The sequence below is a fragment of the Podarcis tiliguerta genome, assembly GCF_965153285.1.
Source record: "Podarcis tiliguerta genome assembly, chromosome: 10".
NCBI lineage: Eukaryota > Metazoa > Chordata > Lepidosauria > Squamata > Lacertidae > Podarcis > Podarcis tiliguerta.
In genome coordinates this window covers 47,509,621-47,527,175 of record NC_139543.1, presented here as the reverse complement: position 1 = coordinate 47,527,175, position 17,555 = coordinate 47,509,621, and the positions used below count along the sequence as shown (strand labels likewise).

The 17,555-nt window shown below is 40.6% G+C and overlaps 1 protein-coding gene across 29 annotated transcripts in view; it reads right to left on the bottom strand.

Moving 5' to 3' along the window:
- The window catches only part of RBFOX2 (RNA binding fox-1 homolog 2), a 170,941-nt gene that overhangs the window by 98,432 nt on the left and 54,954 nt on the right, over window positions 1-17,555 (bottom strand). Inside the window, exon 1 of one of the 29 annotated variants that reach the window (XM_083400791.1) lies at window positions 5,925-6,409. The exons of 25 other annotated variants lie outside the window; for them this stretch is intronic. In XM_083400791.1, the coding sequence (XP_083256917.1) occupies window positions 5,925-5,969 (45 nt within the window). In that variant the 5' untranslated portion in view covers window positions 5,970-6,409. Of the gene's footprint in view, window positions 1-5,924; window positions 6,410-17,555 lie in introns of those variants that run through there. 3 more of the 29 variants (XM_083400788.1, XM_083400793.1, XM_083400789.1) reach the window with 3 other exon arrangements.

The window sequence follows — 17,555 nt, the reverse complement described above, 5'->3', positions numbered from 1 at the left end:
CCCCATCTGCCCCCCTTCTCCACTGGTGCTACGCTGATTCTCTTCCCCAGAAGATGGGCTGCCTCTCCCAATCCCGGGACGCTCTCCGGAATCCCTCTGGATTTTGCTCTCTCCCTCCAGCACTGATGGCAGTTCCCTGACATTGCCTAATGCTACTTACCAAGTTTATGGCAGAAGTGAGGGATAAGCCAGGGACTGATTCCTAGCTCAGTCTATTACACACTATTAGGCTATACTGACTAAATTTATTGTTTCAATGTCTCTCCAATACATAGATTCGGCTAATTAAAAACCATGTGTTTCCCTCAAAAGTAGCCACTTGGATGGAACAACAGAATATGGAATTAACATCATATCTGGGTCTTCAAGAAAGGCTGTTTTTTCCCTATTTGACTGTGATTAACAATGCTTTACAAAAGTTACAACCATCTGTTATCTTCACCATCTCCACCCCCATATTACAACATTGCCCACCCACAGAGGGGAAAGAAAGAGAAGGAAGATGGAGTACTTATGTTTAATGTATCGGCTTCTGTATAAAATTTAAATCTGTCAAAAATAGCACAAATATGTCTCTGACTACAGTACAGGTAATTCTTTTTAGTAATGAATGGCAAGGCCTAGATATCTGTGACTCATTAGTCTACAATTGGGGGCGGGAAGAGAGAGGTTTTAAATTTCTATCATTGGAGAACAACTGTCACCATAAAAGTAATGTGTAAGTGCCAAGATTTCATGTTCTGCAAGCAGAAAGAATAATGGAATGCAAGCTAAGTATATGGAGAACTAAAGGCTACATTAATCCATGTTTCTCAGCTGCCTGTAGTACATCTTGTAAGGAGATGGTGAATTTCCCCAACTGGTCGCAATACAAACTCCTATTTGATTACATTTGGTGGTTTCTTAACCAATTTTTGATATCCCAAACAAATCCTTGTGTACCAATATAGAAATGACCTGATCCCAGATAGGTTCATCCTGAGAATTCATCATTGCAGAGGTGGGGTGTCCTTAGCTTAGGTAAGATCAAGGAAGTTATTGTGTCTGCATTCCCAAGCCCTTCCTTCATGCAAAGCATGTGGGTCTATTACGGTTATAGCAAGGCTAAATCACCCCACTTTCATCATAAACTGCAATTTTAAGGGCAACTCTGAACATCTTGCTTGGCCTTCAGGTAGACTAGGATAGCGACAGCATAGATTTATTTCTCCCAAACCAACATGTGGGTTTGTGGAATCGCAGTCTACACTGTTTACAACATGTGGAATAATATTAACCTTAACATGTTGATTTTCCTCCTGTGCTTAGAATCAAAGAAATCCATTTATTAAGGTCATTTGAGATAAAGCCATTTGATCCTTCTCTCTCTGGGGACATTAAAAAAAATGTTTTCATTTCTGATGAAAAGGCCCTTCATTAATATTTTCCCTACAGTCTGAGTTACAAAACCCATAGCATCAGACTCACCTGCATTGATGCAGCATAACTGAGAACTCCCCAAAGTGTGTCAGTGAAGTCCATCAGCATGAGGACAGTAATTTCAAGTGCAGATAACAAAAATATAATCATATTCCAAACTTTTAACCTAATGCCAATCCCTCTTAAATCTACTGTCTACTAACAAACAGCCAAAGGCAAAAACGGGGGAGCACTAAACACAAGAAATAAAAACATTGAAGGTAAAGGGGTAATGCACATTTGTATCATTTCTAAAACAGTAAACTTTCCTCGCGACACAGGAAATGCCCAATGTGTTTTTTTCAAGACCTTCTTCAAGGGCACTTCTCAGCAATACAGCTTTCCTAAAAGATATCCAATCCATAATCAGCCACTGCTCTTGAACACAGTTCTTATATCCAATCGACAAATTCTACTGGGAGAATAGAAAATAACGAAGAAGAAGAAGAAGAAGAAGAAGAAGAAGAAGAAGAAGAAGAACCCGACAAAAGGCCCAACTGCCATCCAAAGCTCTTGAACAATTGCCCATGGCAATTGTTATCCACTGCTTTTTATTGTTATTGCTTTTATTCCTTTGGTTTTATTTTCTTATTGTGAGCTGCTCTGAGGCCATGAATGATAAGGGCCTTAGTGCAGAAGTCTTATTAATAAAAAACAATCAGTAGATTGAAAGGGGGTAATCTTAGCCTTTTAGTGCAGCTCCAAGTATGTTTCTGCTAGTAAGTCAGAACAAATTCAGGTAGTGCCAATAATGTTATGTACAGCTTTCTTTTCATAGGAAGGGAGTGTTACCTCATCACATCACACCACATGCACTTCAGAGCTCTGCACTACCAGCAGAACAGATACTCCACACCTAGCTTGGACAGGACAGGTACCCACTGGGCTCAGGGTATAGTATGAAAGCACATGAGGGCAACACCTTGTTCAACCTAAGTAGATTTGGGTCTGGTTAGTATTTGGTGGGTGATCACCTTGGAACTACAGTGGTACCTCAGGTTAAGTACTTAATTCGTTCCGGAGGTCCGTTCTTAACCTGAAACTGTTCTTAACCTGAAGCACCACTTTAGCTAATGGGACCTTCTGCTGCTGCCGCGCCGCCGGAGCACGATTTCTGTTCTTATCCTGAAGCAAAGTTCTTAACCTGAAACACTATTTCTGGGTTAGCGGAGTCTGTAACCTGAAGTGTATGCAACCCGAGGTACCACTGTACACGTATGCCATATTGGGCTCCATAACAAGGTTGCCATATTTTTTTCAATGAATCCGGGGGCAACTTTTCAATTTCCTACTAAATAGATGGATTTTGTCAGGGGGCCGATTTGTAAATCCAGGGACTGTCCCTGGGAAACGGGGACGTCTGGTAACCTTACTCCATTTGAAAGGTGGGATATAAATGTAAGAAAATAAATACATGAACTAATAACTAATAATATGTCTTTAACATATGAACCCAGCTGATTTATGCATAATGCAAGGCAAGATCCTTCGTAGCATAGCAGCTAGAATGTTGGGAGGATATTTTTATATGCCTCTTAAGAAAAGTGGAGGACATATTGCTGGCACATTCAAGCAATCTTTGTGTTTGAACGTTCTCCTCTCTCTCCCCACCAACCTCCTTAGGCCTGCTAATGCAAAGGACTGCAAGACTTGTTCATACCAATGAGCTAACCATCTTTTTTATATTTGCAGGCTTTCTCAGACTGCATTTCAGGTATTTACTCGTGTGCAACAGTGGTGGCTATGTGATGGGTCATAAAAAAAGTCTGAAAAACAGTGTATACAGGCAAGCAGGTAAAGGTAAAGGGACCCCTGACCATTAGGTCCAGTCGTGACTGACTCTGGGGTTGCAGCACTAATCTTGCTTTATTGACCGAGGGAGCCGGCGTACAGCTGCCGGGTCATGTGGCCAGCATGACTAAGCCACTTCTGGCGAACCAGAGCAGCGCACGGAAACGCTGTTTACCTTCCCGCCGGAGCGGTACCTATTTATCTACTTGCACTTTGACGTGCTTTCAAACTGCTAGGTTGGCAGGAGCAGGGACCGAGCAACAGGAGCTCACCCCGTCGCGGGGATTCAAACCGCCGACCTTCTGATCAGCAAGTCCTAGGCTCTGTGATTTAACCCACAGCGCCACCCGCGTCCCTTCACAGGCAAGCAGACCAAACCTTAAATTGGATACTTTCAGCATTTAGTATTATATCTGGAGTGCTGAAGGAAATGCTCTCTATTTTTAACTGCTTTGGGTAATCAACCCATTCTCTTAACCATATTCATGAAGGGTTTCACAGGGATAGGATAAGATTTACATTTTAATGTAAATTATCTACATTTCTGTACTGGCTCAAACAGAGAGGGAACAAATCTCCAATCTGTATTTAGGAATACAGTACACAAAGCACATTTATTAGAATAAATGTTGACAACCAAGAGATACATTTAATGTAGAATCACATGACCTTAAGCGCATAGTAGTCTAACAAGATCCTATATACTAATTTATCTTCTGAACAAAGACACAGGCTTATAGCTCATATTTCTGCATGTCGGTTGTATTATTACAGATAATGTCTACCAGAAGTCTTCCATATGCTTCTGTATGAATTCTTTCTATTCCAAGCTGTAGCCCAAGAGCTCATCAAGCACTTTGTCATTCTGAATAGAAGTACTCCATGACTCCTAAACAGAAACACACAATTCTGCATTCTAAGAATAAATGCAATCACAACGGAAATACTATGAAGGATGTGGATTCTGGGTCTAGGCAGATGGTATATTTTGAGCAGCAGAAAACAGAGATCTAACTGATGATGGGAACATGTCAGAATTATTATTTAAATATGCAAAAATCTGGTATTAAACTTTAAAAATGCTTCAAGATTAACTGATCACCCAATTATTTACACAATGGTGAAGGTTGTTCAAAACTTCACTCTTCCATACACCAGTGATTAATCATTCCAGACAGCTTCAAGATCAGTAAAAGAAAGAACTAAAATATGGAAAATCCAATGCACTAAAAGTTTCAAATAGAAGGAATGCAGAGATAACATAATCACTGAAATGGTTAAAAACACGTCCCTTTAAAGCATGAAGCGTAAATTTTATCACCACTATTCAAGTGTGTGTAACTGCTACCAATAACTATCAAAATATACAAGGCAGACTTCAGATATTGACTTCTGTGGGAAATATAAAAACAGAAACACAATGACATAATAGGTGATTGCCTGGTCTTCTCAGATATAATCAGATTGCAAAAATTATTCTCTATTTACTGGGTATGAAATACCAACTGATTACTTTAGAACCTCTCCCGTGGTACAATTATATAGTTCTTCTGGCCCAGTTCTTCACAATGATTACACATTAAATAGAGATAAAACTGTTATCACAGGAATCAATACCTTACTGTGGAGCAGTGACAATTCTGATGAACAAAAAATTACATTGTGGTCCCAGTCATATCTACTCATAAGTAAATCCCAATGAGTTGAATGGGATTTGTTCTCAAGTAACTGTGTAGAGGATTGGAGCCTTAACAGTAACGACTGTAATAAAACCAGCATGTCACATGTGGCATTGAAAAAGAAGAAAAATCCCCAGAAAGAAACATGCCAGGTAACTAAAGGCAGTTCATATAGTAGCCACCTTAGAATCAGCTACTATAATACTTATTCGAAATAATATGGAGCAAAATGAATGGTCATTCCTATTAATACAAAAAGCTGTCATTCTCAGACTTGCTATATGAGCAGGAAATTTCTAAAAAATGATGTCTGTTCAACATACAAAGAGGCTTAGGATACCAGAACCTTGACTAAGCCTTAGGATTGCCAAAGGGGGGGGGGAGTTATTAAAAATAATGAGAATGTTATCAAACATTCCCATCCTTATTATTGTTCTTGCTCTTAAAAATGTCTGAAACACTTACAAGAACAAATACTTTGTTTTTATCAGGACATTAACATTGGACTTTTGTAGTGAGGGATAAGGTGAATCAGAATAGTTATAGCACATCAGCTCACTAGGAATGAGTTTGAGATAGAAATATCACTCTTCTGGTTGTTGGAGCTAGAAAGGAGGTATCTTCAAGTCACATGCTCCTTAGTGATGCAGCACTCATCAACCAATAAGAAAATCTCAAGAATGCCATATGGTGGATTTTAATGTTAATAATTTCTCACTCCTTAAAAATGCACATATATATCCTTGGAATTTATATCAGGAACAACCTCCTCCGTAAAATGTAAATTTCTCCCATAAGACTCTGATCCTCAAGCTTTCAACTCAGATGCCAACTTCAGCAAAAGGTAAATGCAGTACTTTTGAAAAAGTGTATCTGGATAAACCAAAACAGCTGAGCCTGGAAAAATATCAGCCTCCTCTCAAAGCAATGCAGGGAGCTAACAATGTACAACTGGAAACATGAACAACATTCAGTTGTGATCTTTTCTCTACTTACCTGGACAACGGGGTATTGGTAATCCATGCAATATACACCATACATAGCCAAAGGCTTCTCCAGCTGTACACCAGGCAGACAAAGAAACGGGAACTCTGAGTCTGCGTCTCCCCTCCTGCAGTCTTGAGCACAGGTCCCTGGCAGTGCTGTGCAATACTTGGCTCAGGCCTCTGGGTCTATACGCAGGTTGATACTAGCTCAGCTGAAAATATACATGAATTGCCCGAATGGCTTCAGATCAGCCTTTCTGCCTCCCCCTCCCCTTGAGATCCAGCACAGCTAAACCAAGGCGCACATAAACGAACGGAACCTTGTAAGTTAGGAATCCTAAACTGAAGACGAACAATTCTCCTGCAGTTCCCAGAAGCACAGAATGACAATCAGGAAGAACGGAATGCAGTAATGGGCGAAGAGGGAGAAAGCAAGCAAGCAAGCACATAGGAGCCAAAGAGATATATGTTCTGGGCACTAGGTGCGTCAGAGGGAACACAATCTGGGACAGCAAAAAAGTATACGAGGCTGTGTTACCCTCCACCCCCAGACCTTTTTGCTTTTGCTTTTTTTACTGTCCCAGGCAGAGACAGGTGCTGGGATTAGCATAGCAAATCCCCCCCCCTTTTTTTTTTTTTTTGAGGATGCAAAGGGAGGGAAAAGAGAGAGGCTACACTGATATCTGCAATGAAGTTTTTTGTGGGGTTGGTTTTTTTTAACATAACCAAATATATGATCGTATCATTTAACACTTCTCTCTCTGCATTTAACCCAGACAGAGACAGCTGCTTGAATCAGAACTGAAGTGAGAAAGGGAGAGAGGAGGAAAGAAAGCAATCTGAATCCACCGAGAGGCCTTGAGCTATGCAGGATGCATGCTCTCAGCTGTTCCAGTCAAACTTAGGAGGATTAATGCTGACTGTCAGCATAGGGGATGGGAGATGGTGAGAAAGGGGGCTAGGTCTGGAAAAGCCAGCTGCTCTTCCCATTTTAGAAAACTTCCTTGTACCATTCCAAATCCATACATTCCTACAAGAGGATGCTGGAGCTCTAACAGACATGGACAGATGCTAAATTAATCTGACAAAGACCAGCAGGTTCAGAAGTTGCTTTTCGAACCATGCATGCCATGTGTGTCACTTGTAACCTGAGATCAGCGAGTAATTCTTAGAAGGCTGAAAGCAGCCTAAAGGGAATAGCGAGGTGTGGAAATTATACCTTCAACAACAGAAGCAATATACTTTTTTTTTTCTTACTGTGCTCTTTAAAAGAAGCAAAAAACAAAAACAAAACCCCAATTCCCATGGTTTGACATTTTTTTACATACTCTACCGTTTAAACAGCCTGTGTGCCCAGTTTCCCAAAATCTGGGGGCTTATTGAACTCTTTGATGGCAAATGGAAAGCCGAAGAAAAACGAAGGACAAGCTCTCAGTACCACCCTTGCTCCCTGAACTCTTGCTATGAGCATACTATTCTGCAACTATTGTTCAACGAATTTTGCTTTCAATTCTTTCAGCACTGTTTCTCTCATCAGAAAATTGACAGCAACAGCAGTATTCCAACATATGCTTGATTTGCCGAAATATAAAGCAACGATGCCATTAAAAAAAAGTATGGAATTGTTTTCATGAAGCTTCAATATTCAGCTTGGATTGGAAACAATGGGTTGTATCCAATGTTAGTCATACTTAGAGTAGACCCATTCAAATTAATTGACATCACCACCACAGGTTCATTAATATCAGTGAGTCTACTCTATGAGGGTGGCATTGTGGTCTAAACCACAGAGCCTAGGGCTTGCTGATCAGAAGGCCGGCGGTTCAAATCCCCGCAACGGGGTGAACTCCCGTTGTTCGGTCCCAGCTCCTTGCCCACCTAGCAGTTCAAAAGCACGTCAAAGTGAAAGTAGATAAATAGGTACCGCTCTGGCAAGAAGGTAAACGGCATTTCTGTGAGCTGCTCTGGTTCGCCAGAAGCGGCTTAATCATGCTGGCCACATGACCCGGAAGCTGTTTGCAGACAAACACCAGCTCCCTTGGCCTATAGAGCGAGATGAGCGCTGCAACCCCAGAGTCGTCCGCAACTGGACATAATGATCAGGGGTATCTTTTACTCTATGAGTAGAACTTAGTTGGATACAACCCATTATAGCAACAATGAGTTCTTCATTCAGAACCATCACACATAAATCCATTTCTTGTCAGTAACACATACCAGCTATCACATGAGTAATCTTTGCAAGTTGTCATAAATAATTTCCATTGATATATTGCCTGTGAGACTCAAAACCTTTGAAGTCTTCCACACTACTCAATGCATTTCCCCATCATTTTTCAAACCACAAAAAAATCCATGGCTTTCTAAAAAGCCTAAAGTTCTGGTATGTGCTTGGAATCCCTTCCACAAATTACTGACAGCCTGGAGAAATCAGGGACCAGGAGAAATAGGACAAATCTTATTTTTCCTTTGTCTTTTGCTGATTGGCTGCTGCAGTTTCTGGCAGAAACCATGGAAGGAGGGAGGGAGAGAAGACAAACCACGGATTAGAAATGTTCCCATAGGAAATAATGGAAATCGTCAGCTCGTTATGTGAACGCTTTCCTAATGAATGATTTCCTGGGAGTGCATTGTATTTGGAAAGTGGGACTTGCAATGTATCTCAAATTGGATAAATGGGAAATAAAATGTAAAGTATTGTAGGATATTCATGTTCTCTCTCTCTCTCTCTCTACACACACACACACACACACACACTACTAATTTCATTTATGTCTGATCATGAATCTAAACTGGTAATGATTAACCTGGAAAGTTATCTTTGCATCATGGTGGAAACCATGGAGAGTCACTACAAGTAAATGTAGATAGTACTGAACTAGACAGACCACTGGCCTGATTTGGTGTAAGTCAACTTCCTAAGTACTTATGTTCCCAAAATTAATGCTCATCCAATGAAACTGAAAACAGACAAAAGGAAGTATTTCTCCAGAAACGGCAAAACAATCTTATGGCATTCACTACTACAAAATGTGATGATGCACCATAGCTTATATAATTTTAAAAGAACAACAGATAAATTTGTAAAAGATTTAAGGAGGGAGTACTTTCTGTAGAAGACAGGAACAATAGTCAATTGCTTGCAGTGTGCAAGTTGATTTACTAATATTATGTTTTATTTCTATTTTTAAAATATGCTCCATTTTCCCTACAAAATGTAATCCTAAGTAGCTTGCAACAGAAATAAAATACAAATAGCAATACAGAAAAATTGAAAGAGCAACTTAGCTATACATAGGGCCAATTCACATTTTATGCTAAACCAAACCATGGCTAAGCATGAATGAACAAGTATGACCACTTTGCACCACCCCAGAGCTAAGCCATGGTTTGGCTTAGCATTACATTTGAACCTGGGCTCATGGTTTCCCCTCCCCCCCCCAAAAAAAGAAATCTACTTAAAGCAATAATCCAGTAACAAACTTTGCCTACAGCTTGTGACTTGCTTGGAGATAGAGAAACAACATGACCAGTTTGGGTCATAACCTAAGCTTAGCTCTGGGCAGCAAGCCAGAGGAGGAGCAAACTGGCTGTTGTTTTCTCTCTGAATGCCCCCTTTTGCCTGTAGATGCTTAGTCATGGTTTGGCTTAGCATTATGTGCTAACTGGGCCACAGTGGTTTACACACATTACCTTGAGAACTAGAAGACATATGAGTGTGAAACTCTGCCAAAGTAAAAAGTGGCAATTTAGCAAAATGGCACTCACTCCCTAGCCTGGTGCCCTACATATATATTTTCAACTGCAACCTTCATTGTCCTTGACTCCTGGCAATATTCACTGGGCTGATGGGAGTTGGTATGCAATGCCAAGTTGAGGAAGACTGACCTAGCCAAGACAGAGGAAGGGTTAAAATAAAGCTTTTGCCTACTTGAATGTTCTAACAGTTGCTCATACAACCCAGCTCTTATTTCAGTATTTTGACAAAATGCTCCAAGCACGCATGAACAAATCCATCTTATTACTCAACAACTAGTCAAAAGGTTTCGAGGTACCTAGGTACTTCCTGGATACAAAATTTAAGTCCTCTCCAGAAGTTGATATCTAGAAAAACAGGCATTAATGAGCAGGATTTGGCAGGAGAGAGCACAGACCAAGGAATATGTTCTGCTGTCTATCAGGAGGCCAGAAGAAGACAACACAGATGGCAGGAAATAAACTATATTTAAAAAAATAGGGGGATGAGCAGATAATGAGGTTTAATCACAAACTAACATTCCAATTCCAGAAGTGACCTTTATAGGAAAGCAAGTTTCCTGAACTCAGGGTGCAGGGGGTGCATTTAACAGGTAGTGTTAATCAGTTCCTTTAATAGAGAACATAGGATGTTTGAAAATGAATTGGCAACACCAAAAAATGAGGTAGCAGTTTCTACACACTCAAGTGGTTCCCCAGAGATAGACAAGCTTATAAATGATAAGCATTAAAAAAACAACCCAAAAAGGCCTAGCAATAACCTATGAGGTTCAATATCTTACATAATGTTGGTGGCTGTTGGGTCTATAGAGATAATAAATTCTAGCCTTATTGTCTAGAGATGGAATTTCCTTCTTCTATTAAATCCTCCTCCTTCTTTTCTTCCCCAGAGGTAAAAGTGAATTGCCCATAGAAAAGAGAGGAGAAAGCCACGATTTTAGCTTAGCTGTGACTGGACAGCAAAAAGCCCACCAAGCAACAACCAGAGAGTAGCAAGGTCTTATTTAAAGTGAAAAAAATGAGGGAAACAGTTGCATGTAAATCAATGGATTGGAAGGATTATGCATGCAACTGAGTAGTGTATTTGGACTGCAATAGGGTCTCAGGTGACCATTTAAGTAGATTGACCTTTTCTGTAACTGAAGGGTGTGCAGTATGGGAAATTTCTGGCTCGAAATCCAAACCAGCCTCAGACCCAACTGTGACCTACAATATTAATAGCTGAGAGTATTCAAGGTCAGTGTGACACAGTGCACTGCTTGAGGTGGGCTGTTGCTGTCACTTGCACTCCCTCCTTTTCCTCCATGCATCCTTGTCACCTATTACCTCCTCCTGCTACTGCCTGCTGCTCCCTTGTTGTTGTTGCTGCTGCTGCTACTACTACTACTCCCTCTGCTACTTCCATGTACCATCCTTGCCCCTTAATGCAGCACCCTCAGGAAGGGGCACTTTCTCACAGCAAGGCATTGTAGCTGAGGTGGACTGTACTGCCACCAATGTATATTGTCGAAACACTGGCAAACACTTGTGTAGAAGTCTCTGTTAACTTCAATAAATTTTACATCTTTCACTGCCAGTGCAAATGCTCACTATGGTCACTTCAATCACAACTCCTCACTCTCAAAGAAGGAGGACATCATTCTCAGAGTGAGGAGTAGGGTGCTCAAAGAGCCTACTTAGTGCGCTGCCAGCTTCAATGCCACTCACCTACAGTGCAGGGAGGCATTTTCTCCAATGTATACACTCCATGTATTCCAGTGGTTGGTTTGAGGATGACTGCCTGAGCCCCAGTGCTGAACACTAGTGCATAGTGAGCGGTACTATGCCCACCTGTACCTACTTTGGCACCAGCAAAAGTTCTCATAAAATATACCCTAAAACATAAACATGGCACTGTTTGCTCCTCCTGCTCAGTTCCTGCTCGCACATGCTCAGCCTCTTCCAACACTGAAGCTTCTCCATTAAACATGCCCACATTTCAATGATGCCAGGACTGGACAACTACCCTCCTTTCCATATGGAAGAGGAGAGATGCAAAGAGCTTCTCTCTCTGAGAGTAAGCACGAAAGTGCCTTTTTCCATTGATGGGGTGACTGATGGAGGGGACATACCTGTACTTGTTTTGCAGTCCTCTGTCTCTATTCCGCTCATTTAGAGATGGCAGCCATTTTGTGTTATGGCATGTCCTTACAGCAGCCATGTCCTGGCTGCTCCCCGTCGCACTGTTTCAAAATTCCAAATGTGACCACTGGCCCAAAATGTTTAGCGAACCCTGCACTACGGAGGAGAGAAAATTTTCTCACCTTTATCCCACCCCCAGGACCCCAACTTGTGTCTGTTATGCCCCAATGAGGTCAGACAAAAGCATTAAGATGAAGGACAGTCGTTTGGAATGTTTCAGACATGTAGCTTGTCACACTTTCTGGATTATGACCCAATCGTCCGTCCTACAAAAAGAGACTTGGGTTCACCTGAAGTCTGCCACAGTCATTTCTTCATCTATACTCTGAAGGAGGAGACCCCATATCAACAACTCAGCAGTATGGAGCTCCCTAGTCTGGTACCAGCTGCCTGCCCAATTCAGACCTCTAATCTCTCCAACTTTGATTTAATGTAGCAATTATGGGTAATGTGGTTTGAAGGAGATAAATGCCCAATACAGGACTAGCTGGCACTGACGTTCATTCCGCTCATAATGCGAAAACAGTTTTAATTAAAATCTCCTTTATGATAAAGGAGCTGCTTGACTGGATGTTTCTGTGCGGCCCTGATATGGAGCTTCCTCTAAAGCGGATTAGAAATCAAAAGTTTCCCCCTTTCTTGCTACTGGCAACACAAAAAGAACTGAAACGCACTCACTATGTTGCCCCAAATGCAATTCCCTTAACCCAAGAATTGCTGGGATCACACAAGGCTGATGCAGACAACAATCTTTTCTCCAACCAAAGCATCAAACTCCAGTTCCTAAAGGTTAGGAACAAAGGAAACGAGGATGCAATCCTCATCCCCCCGCCCAAAGTCTAACAGTCTCAAAAAAGATTGTACCCTTTAAATGAAAATGAACACAATATTGCTCTCTGTTCACACACATTGTAGGCAGAATTATGTACTAGGAGATTACAACCACCAACATGTAGCAATATAGAAAGCCAGATTTATTCTATTTTAAATGAAATAGTCTGTGTCCAGATAGATGGAGGAACTTAATTTGGCAGAACCAAATGAGTCTCAGTACTGATTGGTTTAAAAACTGATCTATCACTTCCTACTGAATTACCAAAAACAGTAGATGAGAGATGTTTTGTTTGATCTCACACAAAAACTTTGCTTATTATTGCTGTAGTCACCATTTTTTATGGAATATACTAAAATGAATATGTTAAGTCTTGCCTGGTAGGAGCCATCTGTCACAGTGAAAAATCAGCCCCATGCATTAATATAAAAGGAAGTTCAAGCTTTTCTGGCTGGAAGACAGAACAAAATGGAAAATAAAAGGCCCTGCGTTTGAATGTGCATCTTCTGCTACTCTCTTCTTAAGGTTACCTTTAAACAAAAAAGCATGTGTCAACCCCCCTCCCCTCCGTCAATTTAAGAAACTGAAATTCTGCCAAACTTTTGAGGTATGTCATTCCGGGATCTATGTGCTTTGCCAATATCTTTATGAGAACTCTTAACTATCAGTCAATGAAGTAATAGTCTCTTCTTGAGATCATTTTATTCCGTAAGTACCTTATTTCAAGACACTGCTTTATGAAACAGCTCTAATATTCCAGGCTCATTGCCTTCTTCAGGCAGAGGAACAACCCAAGTGACCAATCAACCCACCTTTTCAAGGTATCAACTGAATACCTAAGCAACCTTCTGGGACAGTAGTTAATTGCAATGACCCAAATAATCTAATACAAAACCTGAGTGATGTGAGTTGGTCACTAGGGTGCTACTAGGGTGCTACTAAGCCAGCGTCCATAAAACCCATATTCCTTATTCCTACGAGAACAAAGGGGAAAGCAGGTCAGAATCAACACTGTGAAGGCATAACACAGTTAGGCTGGTGAACAGGAAAACAGCTTGGTGCAATTAACAAGATTAAAGAGGGATTTAAAATCAGGAGAGAGAGAGCGCAACGGGCAAGATTGATCTTTACAGGATTAAAGCCAGAATCCAACTAAGAGTCCAGTGGTCCTGAGATCAACATCACATAATGGGATTAAATCGAGAGCTGCTTTGTTTTTTGTATCTGAATGCACAGCATCTGCACTACCACCACTGTAGTTAAACAGCAAAAGAGTTCCACGGTGACAAGGCGGGATTTGTGACACGGCCAAGTACAGGCACACTCCTGCGGAAAAGGATATGAAACAAGTTCACAGAAATCAGTGACATGGCACATCATGATCTGGCCAAACATCTAAAAACACAGTAGGCTTACCAAGGCCAGACAGTCATGGCAAATTTGACAGGATTTCCTCATAATGAATGGGAGAGAGGAAGGCATCCACAGCTGAAACTGGGCATGCGGGATATTAATAGCATCTACTGACTTTTTTTTTTAAAAAAATCAAATAAATGGCATATCGGACAGTTGTCCTTTATTTCATAAAAAGATTTCCAACACATTCTCGAAGTTCCCGCATTCAGTTTTTGAAAAACGAAAGGGCTGTATCTAACATTAGTCTTACACAGAATGGACCCACTGAAATTAATGAGCATGGTGACCTTAAGTCCTTACACTATGTTTACTCTGAATAGCACTAATAGATAGTGACCAGTGTGCATACTAATATCAATATATGCCTCTAATGTGCCTAGCAATGAAAAAAACAAAAACAAAACCAGTCAGTTTCCTCTTTAACTTTTCCCCAGAGTGGAAACCAGTAATCTGAACAGGTATCTGAGAGCAGCAAAGATGGGGAAGGAAGAGAATATGAAGTTAATGAATGTTCCTATCACAAATACTTTCTCTTTAAAAAAAATAATAATTGTTATGCAAATAAATTGTTCTGCATTCACTCAAGGCTAGTAGGCACAGGGGGACAAAGTATATGTTCTCAAAGCACTAGATTAATGCCCCCACCTCCCCATTCAAGACAACTTTGGACATAGCAAAGGCAATGGCTCTAATGAAAGCATAAAAATGAGCTTAAGTCATTGCAGGGGTGGCTTCTAACAGGTTGGACAGTAGGGGAAGCCTGCAATATGTAACAGCATCTTTGTCAGACAGCATTGTCAAGCAGAAGCCAGAAGGAGCAAGGCTGCAGTCCATTCCCTTGAAAGATTGGGAAGTGTCATAGCTCAATGGCATAGAACATGTTTTAATTGCAGAGTTCCAGGTTCAATCCCTGTGATCTCAAGATAGGGCTGTCTGAAACCCTGAGGAGCAATTTCCACTCAGCGTGGATAATATCAAACAAGATGGTCTGACGCAATTTAGGACAGCTTCCTATGACCCAAGTTCAGAGCTCCCTGCAGTTGGGCCTCTTCTAGCTTGCAGGTAAAAGGAGTTGAGGATAGGAGTAAAAGTATCATGAATGGGTGCTGTGTGAGTAGAAACTGTGGCAAAATGGTAGAAAGACCATGTAAAAGAACCTGCTTCACTTGCAAACTAATTATTAAAAACATCCGACGTTACATAGTTTATCCACTTTACCCTAGTAATAACTTATCTTGGCTTGAGAGGTATGAACAATAAAACTCTTCCTTTGCTACAAAATGGTTTTCCTCTGTTTTTTCAGTATTCAGTATATACTAGGAATAGATGATTGTCCATCCTTACTCTGAAAGGTCTATTAAACCATTTTCTTTCAAATAAAACGCTTCTGTTGTGAGTTTCACTTTGCAACAGAAATACAGGGAAATATATGCATCCTTACCTGACCAACTAGGATACCATGTCACAACAAATATCCATACCGTACTATATTTTCAGAGCTAGAGTACCCTAAACACAGCCTGTGCAAAGTTCAAAGTCACAGATGGCTACATGCTGCACTCTGTTTAACTCTCCCTGTAATCATCATTCATTTTACTAATGGTACTTTCTGCAGAAGGGCAAATGAAACAGCACCGTGAGTAAGATGTTGCTAAGACCCAGTTTGGCAGACTTCGCTTTCCAGTCCCCTGGGGGGTGGTGTTGATGAGCTCAGAGACTAAGGGGAGTGAGAAAGAAAATATTGTAGGCAGTCCAAAGATGTTCAGAACTGAGCTTGCCTCGCATACAAGATACTGTAAATGAAAAGGTTACAGCAGAGCAAAGCAGATACTCCCGGAATATGTTTTCACTATCCTTCTTTAAAGACCAAAGCAGCACATCTAAGCCAAAGCTACATTTCACAGAGCACCGAGGACAGAAATTATTATAACTGACGAATGTGCATGTGAAAGGAAAAGCTGGAAAAGTTTGCACAAAGATTTATTTGCTTGTTCAAAAACTGGGAGGAAAATAAATTGTTACACCAGAATTACATTTTTAACTTCCCCTTCCTTTATGGGGCTCAGGGCAACGTACATGACCAATACCACTTTCTATTCTCATAGCAACCCTGTGAGGTACAGTAAGCTGAAAGAGGTTTCGGAACTACCGGTAAGTACAGATTTGAACTTTGTCCAATATTTTCTGCAGCAGTCTTCCTAGTCCAATGTTATCTACATCACACAGGACTATACATTTGGAGCGTTTATTCAAAATGCTGGTTGTGTTTACTGGCCCAGAGATGGAAAGAAGATAAAGTTCCTAGCAGAGAATGGCAGATGAAGTCAATGGACTATGCTGAAATGGCTAAAATGACTGGAAGAGTCAGAAATCAGGGAGACCAAAATTTTAATAAGGAATAGGGGAAATTTACAACTTATCTTAAAGACCATTGTAAACAGTTAAAATTGTTAGTAGGATTGGAATATCACTTGTAGTTTAAGGTGGAATTCAGGACATAATGGAAGAGGTAAAAGATTTGGATTATCATAAAAGATGCAGGAGGAAATGATTAATAATAGGACCCACAAAGGGGAGGATGGAAGTTCAGGAGATTCCTTGGAACCTTGTTTCTTATGATTTATGTTTGATATATCTCTGTAAAATCTGAAAAACCAAATAAATAGATTTAATAAGAACAAAATGCTAGTTGTGATTGGCAGTATTTATTTATTTATTTATTTATTTATTTATTTATTTATTTTGAACCCAACAAAACCCTATGCACACCATAGTTATCGTACTGAGACTGAAGACACAATGATACATTCTACAGAGGCATAATGGTCTCCATGGTATGCAGGTATTACATGTGTATCTAAGGAATTGCTGGAAAAATGAAGGGGACCTAGTGGGTGATATCCAACATTAGTCATATCCAGAGTAGACCCAATGAAATCAAATGACTTATGTACATCAATTTTAACAGGCCTATTCTGAACATGACAAACACTGGATATCACTCAATGTCTGAAAGCATCCTTACATTACAGGAAGAGTGAGCTGATGTTGGACTACAACTCTCAGCATCCTTTAACAACTGGCCATGCTGGCTATCTTCCTTTTTTCTTTAAGCAATACTTTTGGCCTCTGTAACTGCTTAATGCATGCACTAACAAAGCAATCATATTAGTAGATGTTGAATTATGCTGTAGGCATGGCCTTAATGTACCAGTAGGACTGGTACTCTCTTTCACTGTCGATTTGGAGAAGCTACTACCTCCATTATAATAGAAGATAGGGCAGCCAGCAGCAGTGGATTGAAAGACGCTGATGCCTGAGGTGCTGTAGGAAAGGTCATCTGTATTCTCTCATTTGGGCTTACCTGTGGATACCTAGCCAGTCCTAAGGACGCATGGGTCCTTGAAGTCTCCATTTTTGTACCACTTCATAATCATGAATGGCTTTGAGACAGAA